The 25,791-nt window shown below is 37.1% G+C and overlaps 1 protein-coding gene across 2 annotated transcripts in view; it reads right to left on the reverse strand.

Annotated features, from left to right (window-relative positions):
* Positions 1–2,696: 2,696 nt before the first annotated feature.
* Positions 2,697–25,791, reverse strand: part of Fam185a (family with sequence similarity 185 member A) — a 33,496-nt gene continuing 10,401 nt past the window's right edge. Inside the window, exons 5-8 of one of the 2 annotated variants that reach the window (XM_069996332.1) lie at positions 18,803–18,844; positions 14,298–14,393; positions 10,901–11,035; positions 2,697–4,722 (exon numbers count right to left, since the gene is read on the reverse strand). In XM_069996332.1, the coding sequence (XP_069852433.1) occupies positions 4,610–4,722; positions 10,901–11,035; positions 14,298–14,393; positions 18,803–18,844 (386 nt within the window). In that variant the 3' untranslated portion in view covers positions 2,697–4,609. The remainder of the gene's footprint in view (positions 4,723–10,900; positions 11,036–14,297; positions 14,394–18,802; positions 18,845–25,791) is intronic. The other variant, XM_069996333.1, reaches the window with a different exon arrangement.

The following is a 25,791-nucleotide window of genomic DNA, read 5'->3' on the forward strand; positions in this document are numbered from 1 at the left end:
TCTTTCAAATACTAGTATCTCTATACACATAATTAATTCTGACTCAGTAATTATGATCCCTAAACTTAACCAACAATAGTTGTGATAAAATGATCAAATCTAAGGTTATAATTAGAGGAAACAATCCCGAGATGTGACTGTTTTTTTGACAAAGAATTTGTTTCCCTCTGGATAGGAAAAGAAAGCAAAGATGGTCACATAAGTCAAAGTCAAAGTTTGAGCCACAACGTTAAGGATGTGTGAGGTTTTATTATAAAAGACATAGCGAACATTTTAAATTATTTATTATCTGGTCAATTGTGAGGCTTTAACTCAGAGCCTGAGTGCTGTCCCTGAGATTTTTTTTTTTTTTTTGCTTTGAATCACAGCTCCACTTCCAGTTTTCTGGTGGTTAATTAGAGATAAGAGTTTCATGGACTTTCCTGCCCAGGCTGGCTTCAAACCAATATCCTTAGATCTCAGCCTCCTAAGTAGGTAGGATTACAGGCGTAAGCCACCAGTGCCTGGTTTTAAATTATGTTTTAGTTGTACAAAGCAGTTGCCATATAAGAAAGCAATTTAAAATACAATGCACCTTGATCAATGGGAGGAATTTTTAAACTCCAATCCCCACCCCCAAAAAAGATGCTAGGAGGTATGAGCTGTTAGTTTCATATCTAGATTGTGTGTATGTGTGTGTGTGTGTGTGTGTGTGTGTGTGTGTGTGTGTGTGTGTGTGTGTGTGTGTGTGTGTGTATGTGCATGTATATGTGTTCAAGTGCATGTGCTTGAACTCAAGGCATGGGCACTGTTCCTGACCTCTTTTTGCTCCAAGCAGCATTCTACTACTCGAGCCACCAGTCCACTTTTGGCTTTTTTGTGCTTAATTGGAAATAAGAGTTGACTTGGAGAAAATCATTGATTTTCCTGCCCCTGCTGGCTTAGAATTACAAACCTCAGATCTCAGCCTCCTCCCCTCCCCAGAGGGTGAGGGGAACTCATCTATGCATTTTTTATATGACATGGAGTTTGATAGCACCCTTGAGAAATCAGAGTTCTGTTTTTACTGCCACACACAAGCTATGTCAGTGATATTCAAACACTATTCTATTTCCTTAGTTACTTGTCTCTTACTTGGGGTTAATCAGTGTTATTTATTGTACATCACAAGTTTGAAATAAAAACAGGGAAAAGGACATAAAAGTTACATTGAAAAGTTTTAAAAGAGCTGTCTATTTTAATAATCTTTGAAATATGTGGTGGAAAGGTTCTTGGGAGCTGACCAGGGAATGAGCCAAGCAGAAAGTGTTAAGATCTGAGCCAGAAGACTTAGCAGGACTTGAGTAAAAGTGAGGTTTTTAACTAAAGCTGAGATTTCTGACAGCTACACAGAAGTTGGCTTCAGAAGCCTAACCACCAGTGTATCACACACATATAGAAGAGACTTACAAAGGGCAGCTGCTTCCTAAAGGAATAACCCCTATATGCGGAAGACCAGGCTAAGGAAAAACGTGCTCAAGAACTTCAGAAGGTTGCTTGACATCCTACACACAGAGCTTGCTCAAAATGATTTTTTTAACAACTCCTTTACACAACGCCTTTACACAAGAACAGGCTCATTTATTCATTCTTCAGAAATAATTAGAGGTACAGAAAAGGAACAAAGTGGTAGATAGGTGTTAGAAAAAGTAAGCTATGCAAAACAGCTGAATGCAAAACTCAATTAATTAATTATTGTGTCTGTTCTGAGGCTTGAACTCTGGGTCTTGATGCTGTCCATGAGCTTTTTTTTTTTTTTTTTTTTTTTTTTTTTTTGCTCAAGTTTAACACTATACCACTTGAGCCATAGCTCCTCTTCTGGCTTTTTTCTAATTAACTGAAGGTTAGAGTTGCACAGACTTCTCTGTGTAGGCTAGCTTTGAACAGCGATCCTCAGATCTCAGCCTCCTGAGTAGTGAAGATTGTAGGAAGTTCATTATAACTTTAAACATACTGAAGTGACCTATCTGCCTATGGTTGGGTAGTTTCATCAACTTTTAGTAATGAAAATTTTCATATCATTGCATGAGTGAAAAAAACCTATAAAATTTGTCTGCCTCAGTTTCCTCTCTTTAACACATACTGTTGTAGGGGACACGAGAAACTGAGAAGCCATGGCTTAAACATCCAAATTACAAGTCTTTATTGGAGAATCTGTGGACTGCTGGTGGGCTCTTGTCTCAAAGACCGGCAGCCCCAAATGCAGCTAACACAAAGCTTATAGAGCCCCATCAGGTTTATAGAATTTGTCCAAATCAAAGTAGCAAAAGCAAAGCAAACCAGATAAGGACACTTAAACCTAATAAAGATGTTAAATATAAGCAAAAACAAATCAAATGTGGACACAATCAAGGGAAACCAAGGACCAATTATCTAAGGAAAGTAAGGCTTCTCTGGAACTCAACAAACTCAAGACATTGTAAAACAATGTCCTCTAATATCAAGGTATATCGTTTGAACCTCGTCTTACTTCAATACCATAACCATATCAAATATGCATATCTCTCAGCTGGGCAATTTCTGATTTCATGAAGATTTAATGAGAGGACATTGAGACATCCTACAAGGCTTACTTTTTGTTTTACAAATAAGACATTAAAGGCAGAACTGGACAGCAATTAAAAACATGAGACTATCATAAATCACAATATTTGGAAAAGTTTATTAAAAATACTTTAGAACAGGCTTAATCATAAAATATAATTCAATAAATATCTCTATTGTATAAGTGTCAGAAGTGGACAAAGTTTGAAAGAATTTATAAAATAGCACTATATAGTATGTGACTGTAAAAAGGAAAATCTTCATGCATCAGGCAATAAATAACTGAATGCTTCCTTCCTCTAGTGAGGAATAATCTTAGATCATATAAAAGACAGTTAAGAACAGTAGCACCTGCTTCACATTTATAACATTCACAACTTAAATTTATAGTGATGCCATAAGAACTGGGTAGAACACCTGTCACATTAAGAGCTACAATAGCAAGAATTCTAAGATAGCTGCCCTCTGTGACTAATGCTTTTGTATAATCTCTTCTTAAGTAGGAACTGTGAAGGGGATGAGTTACCATTCTGATGGCCACGTTACAGATGGGAAAATAGCAATGGATTATCTATTAAGTGAGGCCTTTAAAAGCAGAGTTTTCTCCAGTGTTCAAAGAAGTCAGATGTTCAGTGCATGAAAAAGGCTCAGCATATCACTGCTGGCCTGCAGATAGAAGGTGCTGCATAAAATGGAGATGGCTTGACTCTAGATTTGCATGATTGTGAGCTGACAGCAAGAAAATGGATGTCTGTCATACAGATAGAAGGAACTGGACTTTGGCTGCCGTCTAAATAAACTTGGAAGCAGATTTCTCCCCAGCGCCTCTGGAGGAACTCAGCCTGGCCAACACCTGGATTCCAGCTTTTTCATTACCTAAGCAGAAAATTCAGCTAAGCTGGGCTCCTGAACTACCCAGTGTGAGCTTGTATTATTTTAAGCTGTTAATTTTGTGGTCCAGTTGTTGTCTCCTTTTATTTATTTATTTATTTATTTATTTATTTGTTTATTTTTCGGCCCGGTCGTGGGGCCTGAACTCTAGGCTTGGGCACTGTCCCTAAGCTCTTCAGCTCAAGGGTAGCACTCTACCACTTGAGCCACAGCGCCACTTCCGGCTTTTTTCTTTTTGCTTATGTGGTACTGAGGAATCGAACCCAGGGCCTCATGCATGCAAGGCAAGCGCTCTACCACTGAGCCACCTTCCCAGCCCATGTTGTCTCCTTTTATTTGAGGTCTTGCTTTTTATGGTTTCAGTTCCTTACCTACAGTTGATAAATTCCAGAAATAAGTATTTCATAAGTTTCAAACTGTGTGTCATTCTGAGGATCGTGATGGAATACTGTGCTGTCCCAGTCAAGATGTGAATCATGCCTTCTCCAGAGCATCCATGTTGTACATACTGCCTGCCTGTTAGTCACCTGACAGCCATCTTGGTTTCTAGGGTAGCTGTTAGTGTCATCAGAGTACTCCTGTAAGGGTCCAAGATTAGTGATACTAGCAATCTGGATATGCCAAAGAGAAGCCATATAAAGTATATCTTCTGAGTGAACAAGAAAGAAAATAGAAGCAAAGAAAAAATGTATGCAGAGATTGCAAAGATCTACAGTAAGAAGTAATGTTTTATCTGTGAATTGTGAAGAAGGAAAAAGTCATGTTCATTTTGCCGTGGTAACTGATATTCTAAGCTTATAGCCACAGTGCACAAGTGCTTAATTATTATGGAAAATGCATTAAATTTGTGTACATATTTACAAGGAAAACATATTCCCGATACAGGGTTTGGAACTGGGTGGCTGTAGGCATCCATTGGGAGGGGAGTTGTCTCAGCACATCCCCTGAGAACAAGTGGAGGGAGTACTATCATTTGTTACAGAGCAATAGAAAATACAGTAGCTAAACACACACTTTGAAGAGGCTTCCTACACATTTCACCAGTATTTGTGCCCAATGCTGCTTTATTTTCAAGATTCATATGAACGTAAGTATTTGCCATATCATCATCACAAGTCTGCTACTGTTTAATAACATAAATAACTATTCGAACTCTTCAGTTCTGCAGTTTTAGGGACTGAAACCAGCTTTGATTTCTAAAACGTACAATGCCTTCTGGGGCAGTAGCATTAATCCAGTTTTCATGTCTCTTTGCTTGATTCATGTGTCCTGGAATATAAAAATGGCATAAAATTATATCTGACTGAACATATAGATCTTAGCAATACATTTCAAAAGCCTACAAATACCTTAGAATGCCAAAACCTCTTAGTGAAGACAGTAAAGACTTGGGAAAGAGCTGCAAAGAGGTTATATGAGCTCCTTCATCTCCCGTCACTTGTTACAGCTCTGGAAGAAAAACTTTCTGGTTTTGTTGTTGTTATTTGATTTTAACATTTGCTTTATTTCTTGAGACAGCTTTATTGAAGTATAGTTGACAAAATAAGCATGTATTTGAAGTATACAATGTTACAAATTTTGATATACATTAAAATCAGTGAAACCATTTCTTCATGAAGACAGTGATCACATCAATCAGTCCCCAAAGTTTCCGTGTCTCCCTCGGTAATCTTTTCCTCCTGCTACAGGGTGGACCTGGAGTGTCCCCCAAAGGCCTATGTGTAAAGATGAGCTTTCAGCTTTGCACTTTCAGATCTACCCAAATACAGACTCCAAGTTCTGTCTGCTTAGCCCTAAACACACCTGTATAATTAGCATTAGCTAGTACAAAGAAAACTCTGGGGAGCAATTTTCAGAATTTAATTCTCTTGTTTAAAAATGGACTATAAAGTGAGCTGCTTCCTGCTTCGCTCCCTGCTCCCACTCCTAACCCTGTAAGAGTCTTTGTTAATATACAGCCATACAGAGAAACCTTCTATTGCTACTTTATTCGCAGTTTGGATTATTACACTTTGGAGCCTCAGGATTGCAGGGTTCCTCCTCACATTAGAAATATCACCAACCCTGAACAATTAGAAGCACATACTAAGTATTTCAGGGAGGTTCCCTCACAAACCTTAGCGGCTGACTAGAAAAATAAATCATACACTTATGAACAAACATGAAAAGAATTACTCAATGTTTATTAACACATACACTTTACAAACAAAATTTCTAACACCATATCCATTTCTACTCCAAAGTATAAATAAAGCAATTTTTCATTATTAACTTTCAATATTTCAACAAAATCACAACTCAAGACATTTTCTTTCTCTCTCTCTTTCCTTTCTTTCTTTCTTTCCTTCTTCCTTGCTTCCTTCTGTTCTATTTTTTTTTTCCTTGTCGGATGTGGGGTTTGAACTCTGGGCCTGGACACTGTCCCTCAGTTCTTCAGCTCAAGGCAAGCGCTCTATCACTTGAGCCACAGCACCACTTATGGTTTTCTAGTGGTTTATTGGAGATAGGAGTCTCATAGACTTTCCTGCCCAGGCTGGCTTTGAACTGTGATCCTCAGATCTCAGCCTCCTGAGGATTACAGGCATGAGCCACTGATGCCCGGCACAACTCAAGGTATTTTCACAGCAAGTTTTTACTGACAGAAAATATAGTTAGTTTTGGTATCCATTAAGTTTCTCCTCAAATACCTGGAATACTAATAACAAAGTTAATAGCAATCATGTTTTGAGCAAGAATTTAATCAGTAACTTTTGCCTTAGAAATAAATAATCTTACAGACCCTTCTTCAGATCTTTTCATCAGCAATGTCTAATGCTATCTATTTCTTTTTCCAACTTACGTATTACAACTTTCATTTCTAAAAAAAATGCAAAGTTTTTTTAAAAAAGCATTTCTTATGTCTTAACTTTTAGAATACATGGAATATAGTTATACCTATTTTATTTTCCTTCTCTGCTAATTCTAACATCTGTGTAAGTTCTTGGTTGGTTTCAGTTGATTACTGCTTTCATTATAGATCATATTTTTTTTTCTTGGACTATCTCTGACAGGATACTAGACATTGTGATTTTAGTCCTAAATAGTTCTGTATTCTCATAAATCTTGAGCATATCAAGGATGCAATTAAGTTACTTAGAAAGTTTAAGTAGACTTTATTGTTAGCCACTTTTGTTAGTGACCAGTTTAAGGCAATTTGTTTCCTACTACCAAAGTGTTCTACTCAAAGCCCCATGAGTTAGAACTTTTGTTTCCAGTCTGGTGGGTTGAATAGGCATTATTCCTAGATTTTTGTGAGCATGGCACTCTAGTCTCTCTAGCACTTTGTCCTACCAAACTCTAGGTGTTTTTGTCTCTGTAGACTCATCTCAAGGAATCTGCCAGGCTCTGTAGTAATTCCTCCTATTCTCAATAGTACTATGTTGACGCCCATCAAGGAAGAGATTTGAATTAGTTGTGCTAAACTGCAGGGATACTATCAGCAGACCTCTTCTCATTTGTTTTTCATTCCTCAGTGACCATTTTCCTTCATTGTTTGATGTATTGAAAATTGTTTTGTTTTTCTTGTTTTTTATAAAAGGTGGCTTGGTGTACATTTTGGCAACCCTAAATACCTCGGGAGGCAGAGGATGATCATGGTATGAGACCACACAGGCAAAGGATTAGACCCTATCTGAAAAACAAAAAGAAAAGGACTGGGGATGTGGCTCAAGTGGTAGAACACAAGCATAAGGCCCTGAGTCAAATCCCTCAAACTGGGGGTCATTTGTTTCTGCTTGGAAAGTTACTTAGTCTAATTAACTTCATCTTGCTAGGAGGACTTCACTGTTTTTCTGTCTTTTCAAGAATGTCATATAAACATGAGTGGCCATTACATAGAAAACCTGAAGATGAACAGAAGCAAAACCTCATTCCTGAGCATATCTACCTACCTGATAAATGTGCAACAAGCTTAGATAAAAGTCAAACTCCAAGGTGGTCTTAAAAAATAGCATTATTTCTAAAAGCCATATCAAGACTGTACTTTTTTTCTCATTTGGAGAGAAAGTACTATCTCTAGATTTAAAAAATAGCATCCCATAAGCTTGCCCCACTTTCTTTTCTCTACCCGTAAACCAACTTCCCATTATAAACTACAAAACATAAATCATCAAGTATTTTATATAATTTATATATATTTGGTCCAAAGATAAGCTGAGATTTCTAACTTGCTGTTTTAGTTTGATGGAAAATAGATGATTATTATATGCTGTATATTTCCAAATAGACTACAAATAAGTGAACTCAATTGTGCCAGCTTCCCTTCTAAATTTATAGGGACAAACACCAGCCCTTTGGCAGAATAACTCTAATATGCTTTGAATATGTAAATTGTAAAGTTGACAAAGACTTTGTACCACATGCAGTTCTGCTGAAGATTGATAATCAAATTTCATAGTTAAATTAATAAACCAATAAAACCCAATAGAGAAACACAGACCATTACATGTCCCACATATGGATAGAACACAAAACTGAGAAAGTTCTCATTAAAAATTAAGATAACATAGCCAGATGTTGTGTGTACAGTTGTAATTCCAATTACTCAGAAAGGATTACATTTTAAGGCCAGCTTGGGAAAAAGTTAGGGAGACCTTATTTCAAAAACAAGCTGGGTATGGTTCCAGCTGCCCTGGAGGTGAAACTAGAGAGATCAGGATCTGCCTGAAGCCTACCAAGCAAATCATGAGATTTTGTCTTCAAAGCAAACTAAATAGAAAGCAAAAGGACTGGTGTGTGGCTTAAGTGGTAGTACTGAAAAAAAAAATCAGAGAACACACTCCCAAAGAATACATGTTATGCATAATTTTTAGTATTTTAGTAGGTAAATAGCCTGAGAAGTCTTGGGCTTTCTTTTGACCTCGGAACAGCACATTATAGTCACAAATCATTGTAAGAATTATACAGCTGAGTTCTTTATCAGTGACAGCAACAGCAAGGGAAACCATGGAGCTGGAAATCAAATAAAATTACAGGGTGACACATAAAAATCCTGTGGGAAGCCTGAGCCCACAGGACTAAATTTTACTGGCATGGCTTCTTGAAATTACCCAGTAGAAGTCCTGTTACAGATAATATACAGACCTCTTCGCACAGAGAGGAGAATTTCTGCTGCTCTGCCTCAAAAGCTCTCTGAGTAAGGCCCAGATGGGCTGAGCTCATCTGCTTATAATAACAACTCACATATAAAGCTGCTCATTATTTCTAAAATTAAGTTTCAGAGTGGAAATCTCCCTAGGGGGAGGGGGGGAACCAATCTGCTCTGATTTCCTGAGTCACTTCAATAATTTCATCTACATGATAAATAAAAGTCTGAGGTTTTTGGGGGACCAAATAGTTTAAAGATTAAACAAAACAATGAGTTTCTCTCTTCAAGAAAGACTGCTGCCTCTTTACCTGAGCACCCTCCACACTAACCCTGTAATACATGTCTCAGAGATAACGTCCATATCTACCAGGGGTCCAACTGTGCAGGGTACCCTCTGGTACTCAATAGGACTCTGCTAATCAGTATCTTCCCCCCCCCTTCTTTTTGATAGAACTGGGAATTGAACTCCAGGTATTATGTTTACTTGAGCCATGTCTCTCCCCACTCCCCACCACCAGTCCTTTTAGTTTTAGTTTGTTTTTAAGATAGGGTTTCTGCTGGGCGCTGGTGGCTCATGCTTGTAATCCTAGCTACTCAGAAGGCTGAGATATGAGGTTCATGATTCAAGCTGAGCACTGGTGGCTCACACCTGTAATCCTGGCTACTCAGGAGGCTGAGATATGAGGATCATGGTTCAAAGCCAGCCCGGGCAGGCAAGTCCGTGAGACTCATCTCCAATAAACCACTAGAAAACTGGAAGTGGTGCTGTGGCTCAAGTGGTAGAGCGCTCGCCTTGGCTGAAGAGCTGAGGGACAGCGCCCAGGCCCAGCGCTCAAGCCCCATGACTGACAAAAAAAAAAAAAAAAAAAAGGGCTTCCTGCTTTTGTCCAGGCCACACTTGGACTGTGATCCTCCCATCTCAGTGTTCCTAGTATTCTGGGCTTGCCTGAGCTGTGATCATCCTATCTCTGGCTCCCATGTATCTGGGATCCTAGACATGCAGTATCATACCCAATTAGAACCTTGATTCTTACACTGTTGAGTACTAAAGGCCTCTTCTATAATTTGGCCCTTCCTGGTTTAGAAAGTAGGGGTCCAAGCACAAGACATTGTGTAAATCCTAGAGCACTATTGAGACTATGATTGACTGCAGAGTTGTCTGGTATTTGAATGATACCAGTGGAAAACACTGGTTGTGTAGTGCCTTGGTTGTCTTGTTTGACCTTCTGCAGTAATCCTGTCAAAAGACAGGAATGTATCCCTGAAGGTACTTATCTTCATATTTCTAATTTCTTGTTGTCAACCTTTGAGAATGTATCTCTTAAGGAAACCCTGGGCCAATATGAGACTATAAAAGCAGAGGTTGGGGAAGAAATCTGCAGAATAACCATGCTTGTCAATAAACCCATTCTTCACTCCAGATGGTGTTGGAATATTATTTAATATTGAAATAGTATGATAGATCACCACACGAACATTTCTTTATTCAGCGTCCTAGAATCTGTTGGTCAGAACCAGCAAGATATAACAACACAGTTTAAGCAGCTTCATAATAACTATGAAGTAATAAATATCTTCCTAACCAAGTAATCTCAATGTTTTCCTTGATGCCATTCTGCTGAAATTTAATAGAAAAATCCACCAGTGTTTAGGATAGTACTTATCAAAACAATGTATCTATAAGAAAAAATAGTATAGCAATCTGTGTAGCTGGATGTAATGAAATATATGTGAATATTTTTGTTATTATTATTATTATTATTATTATTATTATTGTTATTTTGTCGATAGTGGGGCCTGAACTCTCAGCCTGGGCACTGTCCCTCAGCTTTTCAGCTCAAGGCTAGCCACAGCGCCACTTCCGGCTTTTTTTCTGCTTATGTGGTGCTGAGGAATTGAACCCAGGGCCTCATGCATGCAAGGCAAGCATTCTACCACTGAGCCACCTTCCCAGCCCCATAAACATGAATATTTTTGGACAGAGAGTTTGCTGTACTAAAATAGCAAACATCAAATTCCTATTTAAAGTTATGTAAAGTTATCTTTAATTTTGCATTGTGTGTTGGCTTTTAAGTCCAAGAATTAGAAAACAGCCATTCCAGGCAATGTTTCAAATCATTTTTACCTAAGCTAGCAGTATAAAGAGTGCTCTAAAGTAACCTGTGAATGTCTTTTCAAGCTGTATCATGCTATGATAATCACCAACACTAAATGTGACAATGAAAAAGAGCAAAAGGACTAAAACTGCAGTGAACTACACCACATTTCTACTTATAAATGGACAGCAGTGAGTCCTCATAAGGTAAAATGCAGCCTCCTTACCAGTAATTATTACACCATTGTCTTTATGATCTTTAGCCATTTCCTGAACGTTGACCTCTGGGTTCACATCAACCTCTTTTCCTGATAACTGTAAGTAGGCTTGAAGAGAAGATGGGACCTTGACAGTAACAGAGCCTGTGATAAATTTAAAGGAGAATTTATTAATGCAAAAGAAAATCAAAGCATCCTATCTGTATTATCACTTGGACTGAAAACTGAAGCATTGCTTCTGGTTTTCTGTTCTTAATTCTTTAGCAGTTATTTAAACATTGGTATCTTTTCTTACTTACAGATAGTCAAAGTTTGCTTACTCTCAAGGCATTCACAGTAACTTCTTCAGAGTAGGACTTCTGCCAATCCTATCCAGTTCATCAGTATCACAAAAGAATACTACACAGGAAGTATCCAGGCAAGACATACTATTAATTGAGCACTTACTAAAAGCTGGCCACTTAATTAGGTATTATTATTATTCAAATTATACACATAAGAACTTGTTCCAGGGGCTATGACAGCTAAGATCAGAATGCGGGTCTAGCTCAATGAGCACAAAGCCCATACTTCCAATGGCAAGGTATTTCCCACACTACTATCTGATCACATTATAAGACTTGTGACTTCATTGATCATTATGATCAACCAGCATCCTGAGCTCTTATACCTTCAGTATTACCTACTATGTGAAAGGGGAAAAATAACAAAAAATTAAAAGGATTATTCAAATTCCAACTGGCTAAAGTTTCCTTTGAAAGGATTATAGGTTTTTGAGTAGCTAAGGCAAAACATTTAACTTTCTTTCCAGCACAATCTGGTTGTAATTCAGACTTCTAAAGGAATAAGTAGAATAAAGTACTCTGTTAGCTGTGGAATCATGTGTCCAAACAATTATGTAGGTTGCAGGAAAGATTTAGCAGCACAGTCCTATTTCATTAGGATCTATCTGTTTCTCATCAAATAAAGGGAGTGAAGAACCCCCTATCAAAAAGCATTAACCCCATCTTTTGACAAAGATAGCCAGGATGATGTTGATTACAAATGATGGGAATATTCCTTTTGGAACCCATTTATTCATGAGTCATAATTTTCCTTCTAGTCTGCTTAATATAAGCCTTAGTCACCTTAAGTAATTTCATCTTCTCAGTCTTTCTTACTGCATACATAAATCTGGAGTAAACTGATAAACGTTCATACTGATTCCTCAAAATCAGTAAGTAACAGCACACCACTGTATCTTATTCATTAAAATGTGACTTGCTTTCCAGGGTTCCCATGAAAACAGGGCAAGAGAATCCCCATATAGCAGATAGGAGAGCTTTGGGAAGAAACAAAACAAAAACAGCCCTTTAAAATTTCAAAATGAATAAAGATGTGTTTTACTATCAAATATATTTACGTGTGTGTGTGCACATGCTAGTACTGGGGTTGAACTAATAAGGGCTCACTAGGCTTTTTCCCTCAAGGCTAGAGCTCTACCACTTGAATCACATATCACATTTCTACTTCCACCTATAATTTTAAAAACAAAATCATGGACTTGTTATGTTTAAATGTCTCAAAAGTGAGAATGTTCCTAAATGAACAACATCAACATGATCCTAAATAAATAATTTTTTTTGCCAGTTGTGGGGCCTGAACTCTGGGCCTGGGTGCTGTCTCTTCAAGGCTAGCACTCTACCACTTAAGTCACAGCGCCACTCTGGCTTTTTCTGCGTATGTGGTGCTGAGGAATCAAACCCAGGGCTTCATGTATGCAAGGCAAGTACTCTACCACTGAGCCACCTTCTCAGACCAATCTTTTTTTTTTTTTTTCTCTTTTTTGTGCTGGTCCTGGGAGTAACATGAGCCCAGTAAAGAAAACACAAAACTGTAATTGTAATCAAACTTTGAATCATCATATTTTTTTTTTTTTGGTCGGTCATGGGGATTGAACTCTGGGCCTGGACACTATTCCTTAGCTCTTCAGCTTAAGGTGAACACTCTACCACTTGAGCCACAGCACCACTTCCGAGCCACAGCACCGCTTCCAGTTTTCTGAGTGGTTCATTAGAAATAAGTCTCACAAAAAAAAAAAAGAAAAGAAAAAAAAAGAAATAAGTCTCACGGAATTTCCTGCTCAAGCTGGCTTTGAACCACGATCCTCAGATCTCAGCCCCCTGAGTAGCTAGGATTACAGGCGTGAGCCACTGATACCCAGCTTTCATGTGTTATTTCAATAGGTTGTTGGAACAATATTCAACCAATACTTGAAAATATTTTAAGTAGAATTTTTAAAGTTTTTGTTTCCTTTTTTTTTGCCCATAACTGTCTCCTAAGAGCTGCTTATTCAAAGCTTTGTTTTGTTATTATTAGTAGGTACTTTAATGGTTTATAGTTTTTCTCCATAAGAGAGTGAGATTATAAGACTTACATGGCATTTACAATTTACCCTGAATTAGTAGTTTAGTGAGGGTATGAGAATACCCTGTTGTTAAAAAAAGGGGGGAGGGCATCCTGGGAAAGTCACACCTGAGTGTTTCTGACCTCAAGGCTCTGTAGGTGTGCCTTGACACTCTTCACAGGAAAACTTAGTGATGAAAAACTATTATGTGGCAAAGACATTTTTAATAGCAAGAACAATCAGTCTCTGCAAGGAAACACTTTTCTTGTTCTGGCCAATATGCAAGAACTTCTAGATTTTATTTTTAAGACTTTGTTTTTGAATTGTTTTATAGAGAACTATAGTTCTTCACTTTGTGTACTCAGGCCATGTCAGCCCTCCCTGCTACTCGACCCAACTCACTTGTCACCATGAACACATGTGTTCATGCACACACAAATACACATAAACTTAGCTTTCAGATGAATAAGAAGTATGCCATTTTAAATAAAATGTTTGGACTCAGAATAAATTATTTGTATGGGAAATGAAATTTAAAGGAGAGACATGTCATAATATTTCAAGAGATGAAGTCAACAATTGCTTTAGGGGACCTTTGTGATGTCACCTGTATTTTAGGATCACACATTACAACAGACAATTATTACTCACAGTGATATTCTGAGGAGGTCCTCTTATAGGCTGGTAGGAAAGTTCCAACTTATGGGAACATTTTCCCTCTAAAGAATTTCAGATATAACATCTGAAATACCCACAGAGTAACATTAAAAATTTGCTACAACAGACAATTTAAATAGTACAACATTTTTGTTTATACTACAAAGGGAAAGATCATCTTTGTGGTCATTGGCCCCCAAAGTTGTAAAGATTATTCATCTAGAGAGCTAGGAGACCAGTCTTTAAATGAGGTTCTAACAGAAGAAAGTTGTTTGAAGGAAGTTACTATGTCAGTATGGGTAATACGACCATCTGTTTCCTGAGCGTTATAGAAAATCTTCCTTATTTCACATATTGGCTCACCTTTGTGTGATTTCAATTCCACTTTCCCCAGCTGGCTGACATAAACATCTATGGTGCCCTGCTGAGTGGTGGCTTTTAGACATCCACAGGAAGAATCTGGGAAGAAGGAAAGAAAACAAGTATAATTATTTTTACATGAGAAAAGGAATTATAAGCTTGCAACAAAAGGCTCACTCTACATCAGGATAAGAAACTAAGAGTCTTTCAAGGTATTTTTCTTCTTTTTTTTTTGGTGTTTCCTCAGTATTTATTTCCTCATTTTTGGTATTTCCTCACAATCTTTCTTTTGTATTTTCTCACACTTAGTGCTATCAATGTCATTAAAATGTAAAGAAATCTAGAAACCTACACTTATAGACAATTAATAAAAAATTTTCACAATAACTTCTCTTAAACCTAATTACCTGGAAGGACAGACAGTATGCAGGCAATAGATCTTAGACGGCCAAGACCCTTAAGCATTATTGCTATATTTCATTTACTATTATATTGACAAATTTAGTAAATGTCCAGTATTTACAAAGAAGTCAACCTCATGTCAACCTCATATGCTGTATATCTATATCTGTCTATCTTATCTATCTATCTATCTATCTATCTATCTATCTATCTATCTATCTATCTATCTATCTATCTAAGCAAAAGCAAAAACAAAGTGACATGAGAATGTCTCACAAGTTCTCCATTTGGCAAACTGGCTACTACTAGAAAGTGTTCCTAAGAGTAAAGATTATTCTCAGAGTGATAGAGATTTGGGGAGGCATAATGGGAAGGGTGAAGCTTGTTTTCATCTAGTATTCCTTTTCAAGTTTCTGGAACTGAATAGATATTTTTAAAGCAGAGCAAGAAAATCATAATCCTTACTTGACACTCAAATTTCCCTATGCTGTCATTGACCCCAGTTTTCAGCCAGCCGAAATTCTAGTTCAAGGGAAAACTGACAGAGTTAAGGAAGTTAGAGAATGACCTGAAGAGTCAGTGCTAATTGATTTGTTTTCCCATCTCCATAGCAACTGAATCTAGGTTATATAATATCTAAATATCCTAATAAGGCCACAGTAATTATCTATAAAAAGCATATTTTAACAATAGCTTTTATTACTTCCAAATAGGCACAGAGGTGCAGTGAAAATTTTGTGAAAAATATTTTTCTAAATGTGGAGAGAAAATACTGTAAAGCTCACAAAGATAACATTTTAAAACAAATTTTATATGTCTGTAATTTTAGCTACTCAGGAGGCAGAGACCTGGAGGACTATAGTTTAGAGCTAGCATGGGCAGAAAACTTCAAGAGATACTATCTCTCAAAAAAAACAGCAAAAAGCAGAGCTGAAGGTATGGCTCAAGTGGTACAGGGCCAGCTGTGAACAAAGCCAAGTGAGCACCCCAGACTCTGAGTTCAAGCCCTGGTACTAAAACACACACAATTTTAAATGACTCCAAAGACAGAAATGTTGGCATAAACTACACCAAGTCTTGTACCACAATCATTTATAATAATTTGTCTCCAATCTACCAAAATTGCCCTTTTTCAGACCCAATTTATTTAGTTTCCAAGTGCGAAATGGAAATACCAATGTTAGGGAATCAAGCCAATAGGTAAATAGTATAAAATAGCTGGAAAATTTTGACTATTTTGCTTTTGGGTCCTAAAAATTTCTTTTAAACCCTCCTGCTACATCCCAGAAGAAGGCAAGATTTTTTTTTACATTATGGTTAAAAAAAATATGTTGACTATATAATGTGCACATGTATTATTCTAGGTTGAACAAAGTAAAAGATTTAAATATTAGTTTGATTTTGCTTCCTCCCTCCCCTGCCATGAAAAATGAACAGCTAAATAATTACATCCTAAGCCACAGAGTAATGACATCTTTATATCATCAGTTTTGAGCTCTGATAATGGCTCATGATGTTATAGGGTATTAAAAAATTAAAACCCAACATAAAGAAAAGTAAGAAGTAACATTGGAAACTATTCAGCAAAACAAATCCTAGCTTTCTTGTTTTCTGTAAGGCAAATTATTAATTTCCTTTTTTTCTGGAGATCTACATAGTAGTGAAATTCTATAGATCTTAGGAAAAGGCTTAAGATGCTGGCAGGAAAAGTATATTCCAGCAGAGAATTGTCTAATATTATAATTCTGGACAAAGATCTTTCTAGAATGACAGACTACTGAGTTTTCTTGGAAAATTAAATGAAAAAGGTGACTATGTCAACCATCAACTTAACAAAGAGGTATTTACAATATATACTTCTGTTAAATAAAGAAAAATAACTACGCTTGAAAGGCTAAATTTTTAAATTTTGTGGTTTTTCTTTAGATAAATGGAGAATATTCTTAAAAATGGCCAGGCATGTTTAAAGAGTTAATATTCCTAGTTTTAACCCTAAAGTTTCAAAATATAAAATAAGAGTAACCCCCTCTACTTTCTTGGAAAGCTTCACTAACTGTAATAGCAGGGAAGAGTACTTTTGTGGGGGAATGATAGTGGGGTTTGAACCCCGAGCTTTGTACTTGTAGGCAGATGTTCTACCATTGAGCGGCCTCCAGCCCTTTTGCACTGGATATTGTTGAGATGGATTTTGCTTTTTTCTCAAGTTGGCCTAGACTATATGGTCTTCATATTTACAGTTCTTCTCATGGCTGGAATGACAGATACATGCCAGTACATGCATGAAGGCTCATGAACTTTTTGGTCCAAGCTGGCCTTGAACTTTGATCTTCCCAATCTTAGCTTCCTGAGTAGCTGGAAAGACAAACATGCCCCACTGTGCCAAGCTATTCTATTAGTGGAGATAGGTTATCATAAACTTTCTGTTCATGCTGGCCTTGAACAATAATCCTCCCAGTGTCTGCCTACAACAAATTTTATATATAGGATATAAAGATTTGATTTGTTTTTGTCAGTCGTGGGGCCTGAACTCTGGGCCTGGGCACTGTCCCTCACCTCTTCAGCTCAAGGCTAGCGCTCTACCACTTGAGCCACAGTGCCACTTCTGGCCTTTTCTGTTTATGCAGTGCTGAGGAATCAAACCCAGGGCCTCATGCATGCAAGGCAAGCACTCTACCACTAAGCCACCTTCCCAGCCCGTATATAAAGATTTGAAAGGTAGAATATTAAGGTCACTTCAAGTTTTCTAAATTAATGATCTCTAGGCATTCTGTATTAGGAAAGAAACAAAGAAGAGATGGGGCTTCTAAAAGGCATATAACACACACATACTATATATATATATATATATATATATGTATGTATATACACATATGTATATACACTATATAATTATACACTGTTTAATTATAGCTTTAAAAAGCATATATATACACTATATCTTTAAAAGTATATATGTATATACTATACATACACATACATACATCTTTATATATGTATACACACATATATACATACATGTTTGTATGTATATATACATATCACATACATCTTTACATGTATATATATACATATATGTATAGAAATGTATATATATACTTTTTTAAGATGTATAAAGATGAAAGAGAAAGATGAAATTAAAGCTGTTATATATAGCTTCTGATAATGTCTTTGAGAAGACAGAGAAAGTAAAGCTAGGCAAGGAGCTCTTAGCAAGCCTTCCCACAATTATTGCCAGTCAGCTCTGCTTTCTCCTGTTTACTCATTTGCATCAAAGGATGGCCTCCTGTTCCAGAAGATAGCTATTACAGGTTGCGCATGCCAAACCTGAAAATCCAAAATCCAAAATATTTCCAAACTTGAAACTTTTTGAGTGCCCATGTGAGTGGAAAATTCCACATCTGATCTCATGTGATGGGATGTTATCAAACTGCAGATACACCAAAGATACTGCATATACTATGTGTGTGAGGTGTGCATGGAACAAACAAATTTCATGGTTATATTCAGGGCTCATCCCCAAGAGATCACAAAATCTGAAGCACTTCTAATCCCAAGTACTTTGGATAACAGATACTTGGCTTGTATATAATATATACATATACACAAATTATAAATCCATTATCTCTTAGGGAGAAATGAAAAGCACTGGAAATAGTTAGAAATCTAATAGTAAATACAAGTATAAAAACTATTTTCTTCTCATCAAATTCTATAAAATAGATATGACAAGATAAAGCAAATCCTATCATTATATTATGTAATTTATTCTACATATAGATGTAAGGTAGCCTGTACTACACTATATTGGCTATACTTCTGGGTATAAATCTGAAGGAAATGAAAAGACAGATGCTGGTGGCTCACATCTATATTTCTAGCTACTCAAGAGGATACTGGTTTGAAGCCAACCCAGGATAAAATTAGGTGAGATTCTTATCTTCAACTGACCAGCAAAAAGTAGAAAGTGGAGGTGTGACACAAGTGGCAGAACACTAGCTTTGAATCAAAAAGTCAAGTGAGAACATAAGGCCCTGAGTTCAAGCCCCAGTACTGGCACAAAAATAAGAAGTAGGCAAAAATTTACCAGCTAACATCTTAGCACATACCTATGGTGATATTGCCCATCTTGCTTTGCAATATTATATTACCTGTTAAGAAAAAAAGAAATAAATGTATGGATAATTTAAAAAGAAAATGTGTTACATATTCTCTTAAAGCATGACTACAAGTCTATAATATTATTTCATAATATTGCTCCTGTTATTGGTGATTTTTCTCAACATCATAAATCCAGAGATTTAGCTGCAGTTCCAAATAAGTAGCTTTAGACATGCATGAAAACCCTCACCCTACCCCATTCCCAAACCTTAAGCTTTTCTACCAGAATGCAAAGCAAACTACTCTACTTTGTGGCAAACATGGAAGAAAAAGAATACCTCTAAAGCTTACAGATAAACAACAAACAAACAAACAAACTTGCCAGGCGCTGGTGGCTCATGCCTGTAATCCTAGTTTCTTGGGAGACAGATCTGAAAAGAGTCTGTGAGACTCTTATTTCCAATAAACTGCTCAGAAAAATCCAGATGTGGCGCTGTGGCTGAAGTGGTAGAGCTAGCCTTGAGCACAAAGAGGCTCGGGGATAGCACCCAGGCCTTGAGTTCAAGCCACAGGATACAGAGGGGAAAAAAATTACTCAAATGTACTCACTATACATTTTCAACCTAAATATGTTTTTCAGACCACAAAAGCCACTAAAACACTTTATGGAAAAAATAATTACTTTTATTTTTCAGGCCAGGTGCCATGACTGTTTGTTAGATTAAGTAGTTTCTGGGCCAAGAGTTGAAGCGGTTTGGGATAGGAATAATGAATACATAGAGGCATGACTAACAAGAAAACTTCAAAGATTTCTATTTTTCAATGAAAACATATTTTCCAGTATAAGACACTACAACCAACATTTTTTCCAGTCCCCTTCCTCTAGTACCAAAAACAGTAGGATCTTTATATATGTTTATATGTATATGTCTTCCTAGGGTCAAAAACCCAATTAGTCCACCAAAAATATAAGCAACATAACCTCTTAATAATTCCAAGATTAATGAAAAAGTGAAGGAATAATTTTGGTCTCAGAACTTACTTAATCTCACTTCACACATTTTATCAATACTGACATGTTACTATCTTGGAAAAAGCAAAAACAAATGGCAATTGATCCACTTCCCCAAACATCAGATGTGCCTGACTGCAAAATATCTTTCCAAAGGCCCTAACATTCCATCACATTTCAGAAAGCATATGATCAAGAGGTACCTTTGTGTAGGAAGAAAAACATAGTTTTTATGCAGAAGCCCATAAAATTATTTTCAAGTCTCAGTAAATTACAGGGCTGTAAAGATCTTATTAGTAAATGTGTTATGAAAATATTATTCATTGGTTATATATATGCTTCCAATTTTCAAGCCCAGTAAATAGATTCACTATATATGCAAATAACAGCCAACGGTCATATTGTCTCCTAGTATTTTTTTTTTTTTGGTCCATTGTGGGTCCTGAACTCTGGGCCTGGGCGCTGTCCCTCAGCTCTTCAGCTCAAGGCTAGCACTCTACCACTTGAGCCACAGTGCCACTTCTGGCTTTTTCTGCTTATGTGGTGCTGAGGAATCAAACCCAGGGCCTCATGATGCAAAGCAAGCACTCTACCTCTGAGCCACCTTCCTAACCCATCTCCTAGTATTCATGGCCTGTCTAATCTTCTTTTCTCATAGTAGACTGAACCTTAGTGACTAGCTGTTAACAAAGAGAATGGGGGACAAGTGGTGGGATGCCATTTATGAGATTAGGTTACAAAAAGACTATGGTGTCTTTCTAGTCCTCTTATTCTGATGGATGCCAGCTGCCATGTTGGAAACTAACTGTGCTGCAGACAGTATCCATTTGGCAAGGAAACTGAAGTGGCTCCTGGCCAGCAGGATCTGAACTAAATCCTGCCAACAACCACATGAGTGAGCATGGAGGCAGAATTTTCCCTGGTTGAACATTCAATGAGCTCACAGTCTTGGCTGACATCTTGATTACAAACTTTTGAACCATCCTAAGACTATTAAGCCACACCCAGATTTCTGGCCCAGCCAATAAGTGTTCCTTGTTTACAATTGTTATGTTTTGAGATAATCTGTTACAGAAGAGTAAATAGTACAAATGTTGCTATCTGACATGGGTGCTATCATAATAAATATGCAAAAAATGAAATAACTTTGGGGGCTTGGCAGAGGTTGGAAGGATTTTGTAGAGTATGTTAGAGAAATCGCACTGAACAGTAATTCAGCAGAAATCTGGACCTTGGGTATGCTTCATATGATGGCTGAATAAGAAGTGAGGAAAATATTTTTGAAAACTGAAGGGAGGACTTGTATTTATTATAGCAGAAACTTAGCAACACTATCACCTCTGGTAATACAGAATAGGAAGTGTGACAAATGAACTCAATGATCTAGCTAAAAATATCTTAATTGGATAGCTCTGGATATTTTATTTGTTTATTTTTCCTTCCTGGACCCCCCAAAAAAATTAAATCCAGGACTAAAATATGGCCTAAAAATAAAACTGAGAGTTAGTAGAAAAACCTTGGTTAAGACACCAGAAAGATCAATAGTGGTATCTTATAATATTATCCAGTTGTACAAAAACCTCTTTAAGATTAAGGTTATGCCTTACAGATCCTCTCAATCAAACAGACCTTCTGCAATGCTTGAAGATGTTGTATCTCAGCTTGTTAGCAGAAACCCATATTCTGAAGAGATTTTGTGTAAGTCTAAGTTTTGCCTAAGAGAACAAACCCCAATGGGATTCACAGGAAGCTAATAAAGTTTTTGAAAACATTCTATCAGTAAGTACTGCCAACTTGAATGGAAAAAGACAGTAACAGTCGATGAAAAGAGATCACTAGATCTCTAACATTCTACTGGCCAGAGACAGGTTAAGAAAACTACGTGGCTGTGAATATAGACTACATTTCATAAATGTGTCAGTTCAGGTACTGGCACAAAATGAAATGAAACAAAACAAAAATTAATGATGACCTAAGAGGGCAAAACCTAGAACCTCAAAAAATTATTCCCAAGCCTTACAATCTATCAAAGAACCTACACTATTTGTCCACCTGAATTTCAAAATCACTATGAATAGTGATTCCATTGATCCTTGATCCTCTCATTTTCTTCCTTTCAATAGGAAAGTTTATAACCATTATCCTATGCCTTACCTATCACTGTAACTGAGCTATGCAGGTGGTATGTGTATGTGGTGATAGAGAGGAAGGGGGAGGAGGTAACACCTCTTTAGTTCATATGTCTAAAGATTCAAGGAATTGCACTTGAGTTGTACATATTGGACACATCATACTGAGGAGCCTCATCTGCATGTGGTGCATCTGATTTTGATACAGAGGTCAGTTGATGCATAATTGGACGATACCTAGGACACTTTAGGAGGAAGGGAGTATTTTTTTTAATATAGGAAAGATGTTATGAATCTTAAAGATGCAAGTGCTAGAAGCTTAAGACATAGTGTGGAGTGTTTTGATAAAAGCTTTAAGAGCAGGAGCCTTGTAGAAGAAGATAAGCAATGGGACTTCACCCTAATAGAAAGATTAATGCTGGCTTGGAGAACGGGTTGGATCTCACTAGGGTGATGACCCCACATCAAAGAGGACAGCGAAACATTTCACGATGGACAATGCTTTGGGGAAATTAGCCTTGTAAGAGCTGCTTCAATATTACTAATTCTCTACTCCTCCCATTTCTTGAACACTTAGATGGATCAAATCCCTAATATTTCTAACTTTATATTTGTATCCCTAATATTTACAACCATTCATGAAGAACTAAGATATAGATTTAGTTATTTAGTTAGTGAGTCCAATCACTCATTCACAATGAAATAGCACTTTATAGTCTTACATTTGTCTTCAATGAATGCAGTAAAAATTTACCTTTTTTAAAAAATTTATTGTCAAGGTGATGTATAGAAGGGTTACAGTTACATACATAATGTAATGAGTATATTTCTTGTTGAACATTGTTACCCTCTCCCTTGTTTTTCTCCCACTTAATTTCCCCAAAAAGTTACTTTTTTGTGTGTGTAGATCCTAGGGTTTAAACTCAGGGCCTGGGCACTGTCCGTTAGCTTTTGTGCTTAAGGTTAGCCACAGCATCACCTCTGACTATATAGTAATTAACTGGAGATGAGAGTCTTCCTGCCCAGGCTGGCTTTGAACCACAATCCTTACAACTCAGCCTTCTGAGTAGTTAGGATTACAGGTATAAGCCACTGATACCCAGGTAAAATTTACTACATTTTAATGAAAACTTTTTCTGACAAAAACATAGTTTCAATTCACTGTCAAAAGATTTAGCAAATCTTTGCCTTGAACAGAAATATTCCAAGTCATTAGAATATGCAAAAGGAACTCTGACTCAAATACTTAGTGGAATGAGTTAGCATATTAGAAGTACACATATCAACAATGAGAATTATTAACAGAATTGTGTATAGTTTGGGTTCACCCAGTTAAGCTCTAATCATTGGAAACAATTAGAAATTAACTATTTGAGAAGTATATCGTGGTCAAAGCATCTTTCCAATAAAGCAGACACTATGTGATCAGTAATAACTAGGTAGGCTCCTGCTATGCTAAAGTTCTGCAACTTTCCCATAAATCTCAGTATTTTAAAAAATCGATGGTTTCTCTTATTTTGCCATCCTTCATTCTAACATGGCCTGAGACAAAGGCAATCAATCCAAAGATAAACATACTGAGGGGTTTTTTTCCCTCAGTAAAAGCATATGATCATGGTTTAAACATTACTTTCAAAGAAGGAACATAGTTTCTAAAATACCACCACGGAGTTGAATTCAAACACTGACTAGAATATTCACATTTTGTGTCAGATATCATAGGCATTAATAAATAGTCTGGAAACTCAAGGAAGTTACAACATGGAACATTGCTGACTCAGTACATCTGTGTTACAGAGCTTTCTGACTATAGGAAACATCTCTAGGACCAGAATGTCTTTAAATCAATGATGGAAATTTTGGTTAGAATCAAGATGTTTAAGAGTATCTAATATCTACCAAATTTAAGAATATCTCCTAAAAGTAATTAAACTATGATAAAATCCTCGCTATTTTACTAGTTAACTTAGAGCTGAGCATAAACAATTGGACATTTCTAAGTCTGTTTTCATCATCTGTAAACAACCAATTGTCCATTAAGTGGAAGGAATTTGCTAATTTAGGCACTCATTACATGTTTGCTTTCAAACACCCACTGCCTAATTACTGGCAAAAGGGCACCAAACGCAAATACTAGTAAAACTTACCAAAAAGACAGTTCTTGTTCATATCTGTGTATGCCTGCTTTTTACAACATCTATATATTGGAAATTTCAGCTCCACTTATAAAAAAATCTGTTATAAAAAAATCTGTTAAAGTCTAGCTTAAGAAGGAAGCCAAATTAAATAAATCTTCAACAGGCAGCTTTTAGAATGCTTATAGTCTCAAACTTTATTTTCTATAAGTCAGATATTAGGAAGTAGCAACATTTTCCCATAAACACGAGTTTTAAGATCCTATGCCAGCATGTTGGAATACAGCCAATATATACATCTAATTTGCATTATATAACTGTCAGCATTTGAAACAAAGAATTCACTGAAATATATGGTCAGAGTTCTGGCTTGGGAAAATCTTTGGTAGACATAAAACTCCCCCATAAGACTCCTGTAGTTAGAACATAGAGACTTCCACCTTTTCACCTAAAGGATGTGAGACTAAAACCCTGCCTTCTCTTGTTTACCTACTGTACCCTAAATTTCAAACTTGAAGAGTATGTTCACCTGATCCCCTGGGGCAATGACAGAAATACAGGTGATATGGGAAGAGGGACAAGAAACATAAGCTCTCCAAAGGGTCATTTAAAAAACAGAGCACTGGGGGGTATGCATTAGGAATAAGAAGGGTTTTCTCATTTCTGTTTTTTTTTCTCTTTTGTACATACTGAAAAGCTGCAGTAGATCTAGAGGTAAGGGCTAGATGGAAAAACAGGGCCAAACAACATGGAAGCAACTGCTGTGCTAGTATTACAAAAGAGTGGTGACAGACTGTCACAAATGCACTACACTGAGGTAGGATAACAATGCCTTGAGACTGCATTGCAACTGCAGATGAAGTGGGAGGTGACATCCCAATAGGGATGGGAATGGCTGAGAAACTGAGGAAGACATTAATCCTTCCACTAAACTGTGCATTCTTTAAGGACAGGTATCATCTCCTGCCCCAAAATCTAGTACACAAGGGTGTCGCAGAGTAAATATACCCAGAGCAAAGGCTATGAGCCGTCATCCTGAGCCCCCTTCCTCCCAGAAAGGCTTATTTTCCTAGCTGTTGAGAGCACTGCTGGCAGCCAGCCCTCAACTGTCAGCCCTCATTGGAACTGCCTCAGTTACAGAGAGCCATGTTGGCCCAACATCACACTCTCCCTGGGGCAGCTGGCATCTAATGACTGGGGATATGAAAGTCCAGCTCTCCTCACTCCAACTTGACACAACTCTGAGGGACCATGCCAGCTTCAGAGCTCCCCACTGGGGATGTGGAAATCGTATCATAGTACAAGTTCTCCCATGGAAATTGGGCTTCCTTCCTTCATGTGGCATCAGTCTCAAGAAGTCTCCCTAGCTAATGCAAAGCTCTCTAGTTCCTCTCTCAGTATTTCCACTTTCAGGGAAACCCAAACTGGAGACAGAAGTCTAACACAAGATCTAGCTTTTAACCATGTAAGGAAATATATTTGACTTCCTACTAAAGGACAGTAAATATAAATATAAGTATAATATTCCTTTACAAGAGCAAACGAATGAACCCTTATCCTTCACAGTGTTTCTGTTTTAGCTTCTTTAATCAAAAGACTTGGAGTATTTTGAGGGCTGCCTCAAAATAGTTCACCTGTCTGACTATCATATACGCTATTAGTGATATACTATCCCAACTTCAATTCCTGTTTTTCTTAAAAGCAAAGATGTGAAAGTACTA

This window comes from Dipodomys merriami, unplaced genomic scaffold (assembly GCF_024711535.1).
Source record: "Dipodomys merriami isolate MVZ:Mamm:240054 unplaced genomic scaffold, mDipMer1.0.p SCAF_5, whole genome shotgun sequence".
Taxonomy (NCBI): domain Eukaryota; kingdom Metazoa; phylum Chordata; class Mammalia; order Rodentia; family Heteromyidae; genus Dipodomys; species Dipodomys merriami.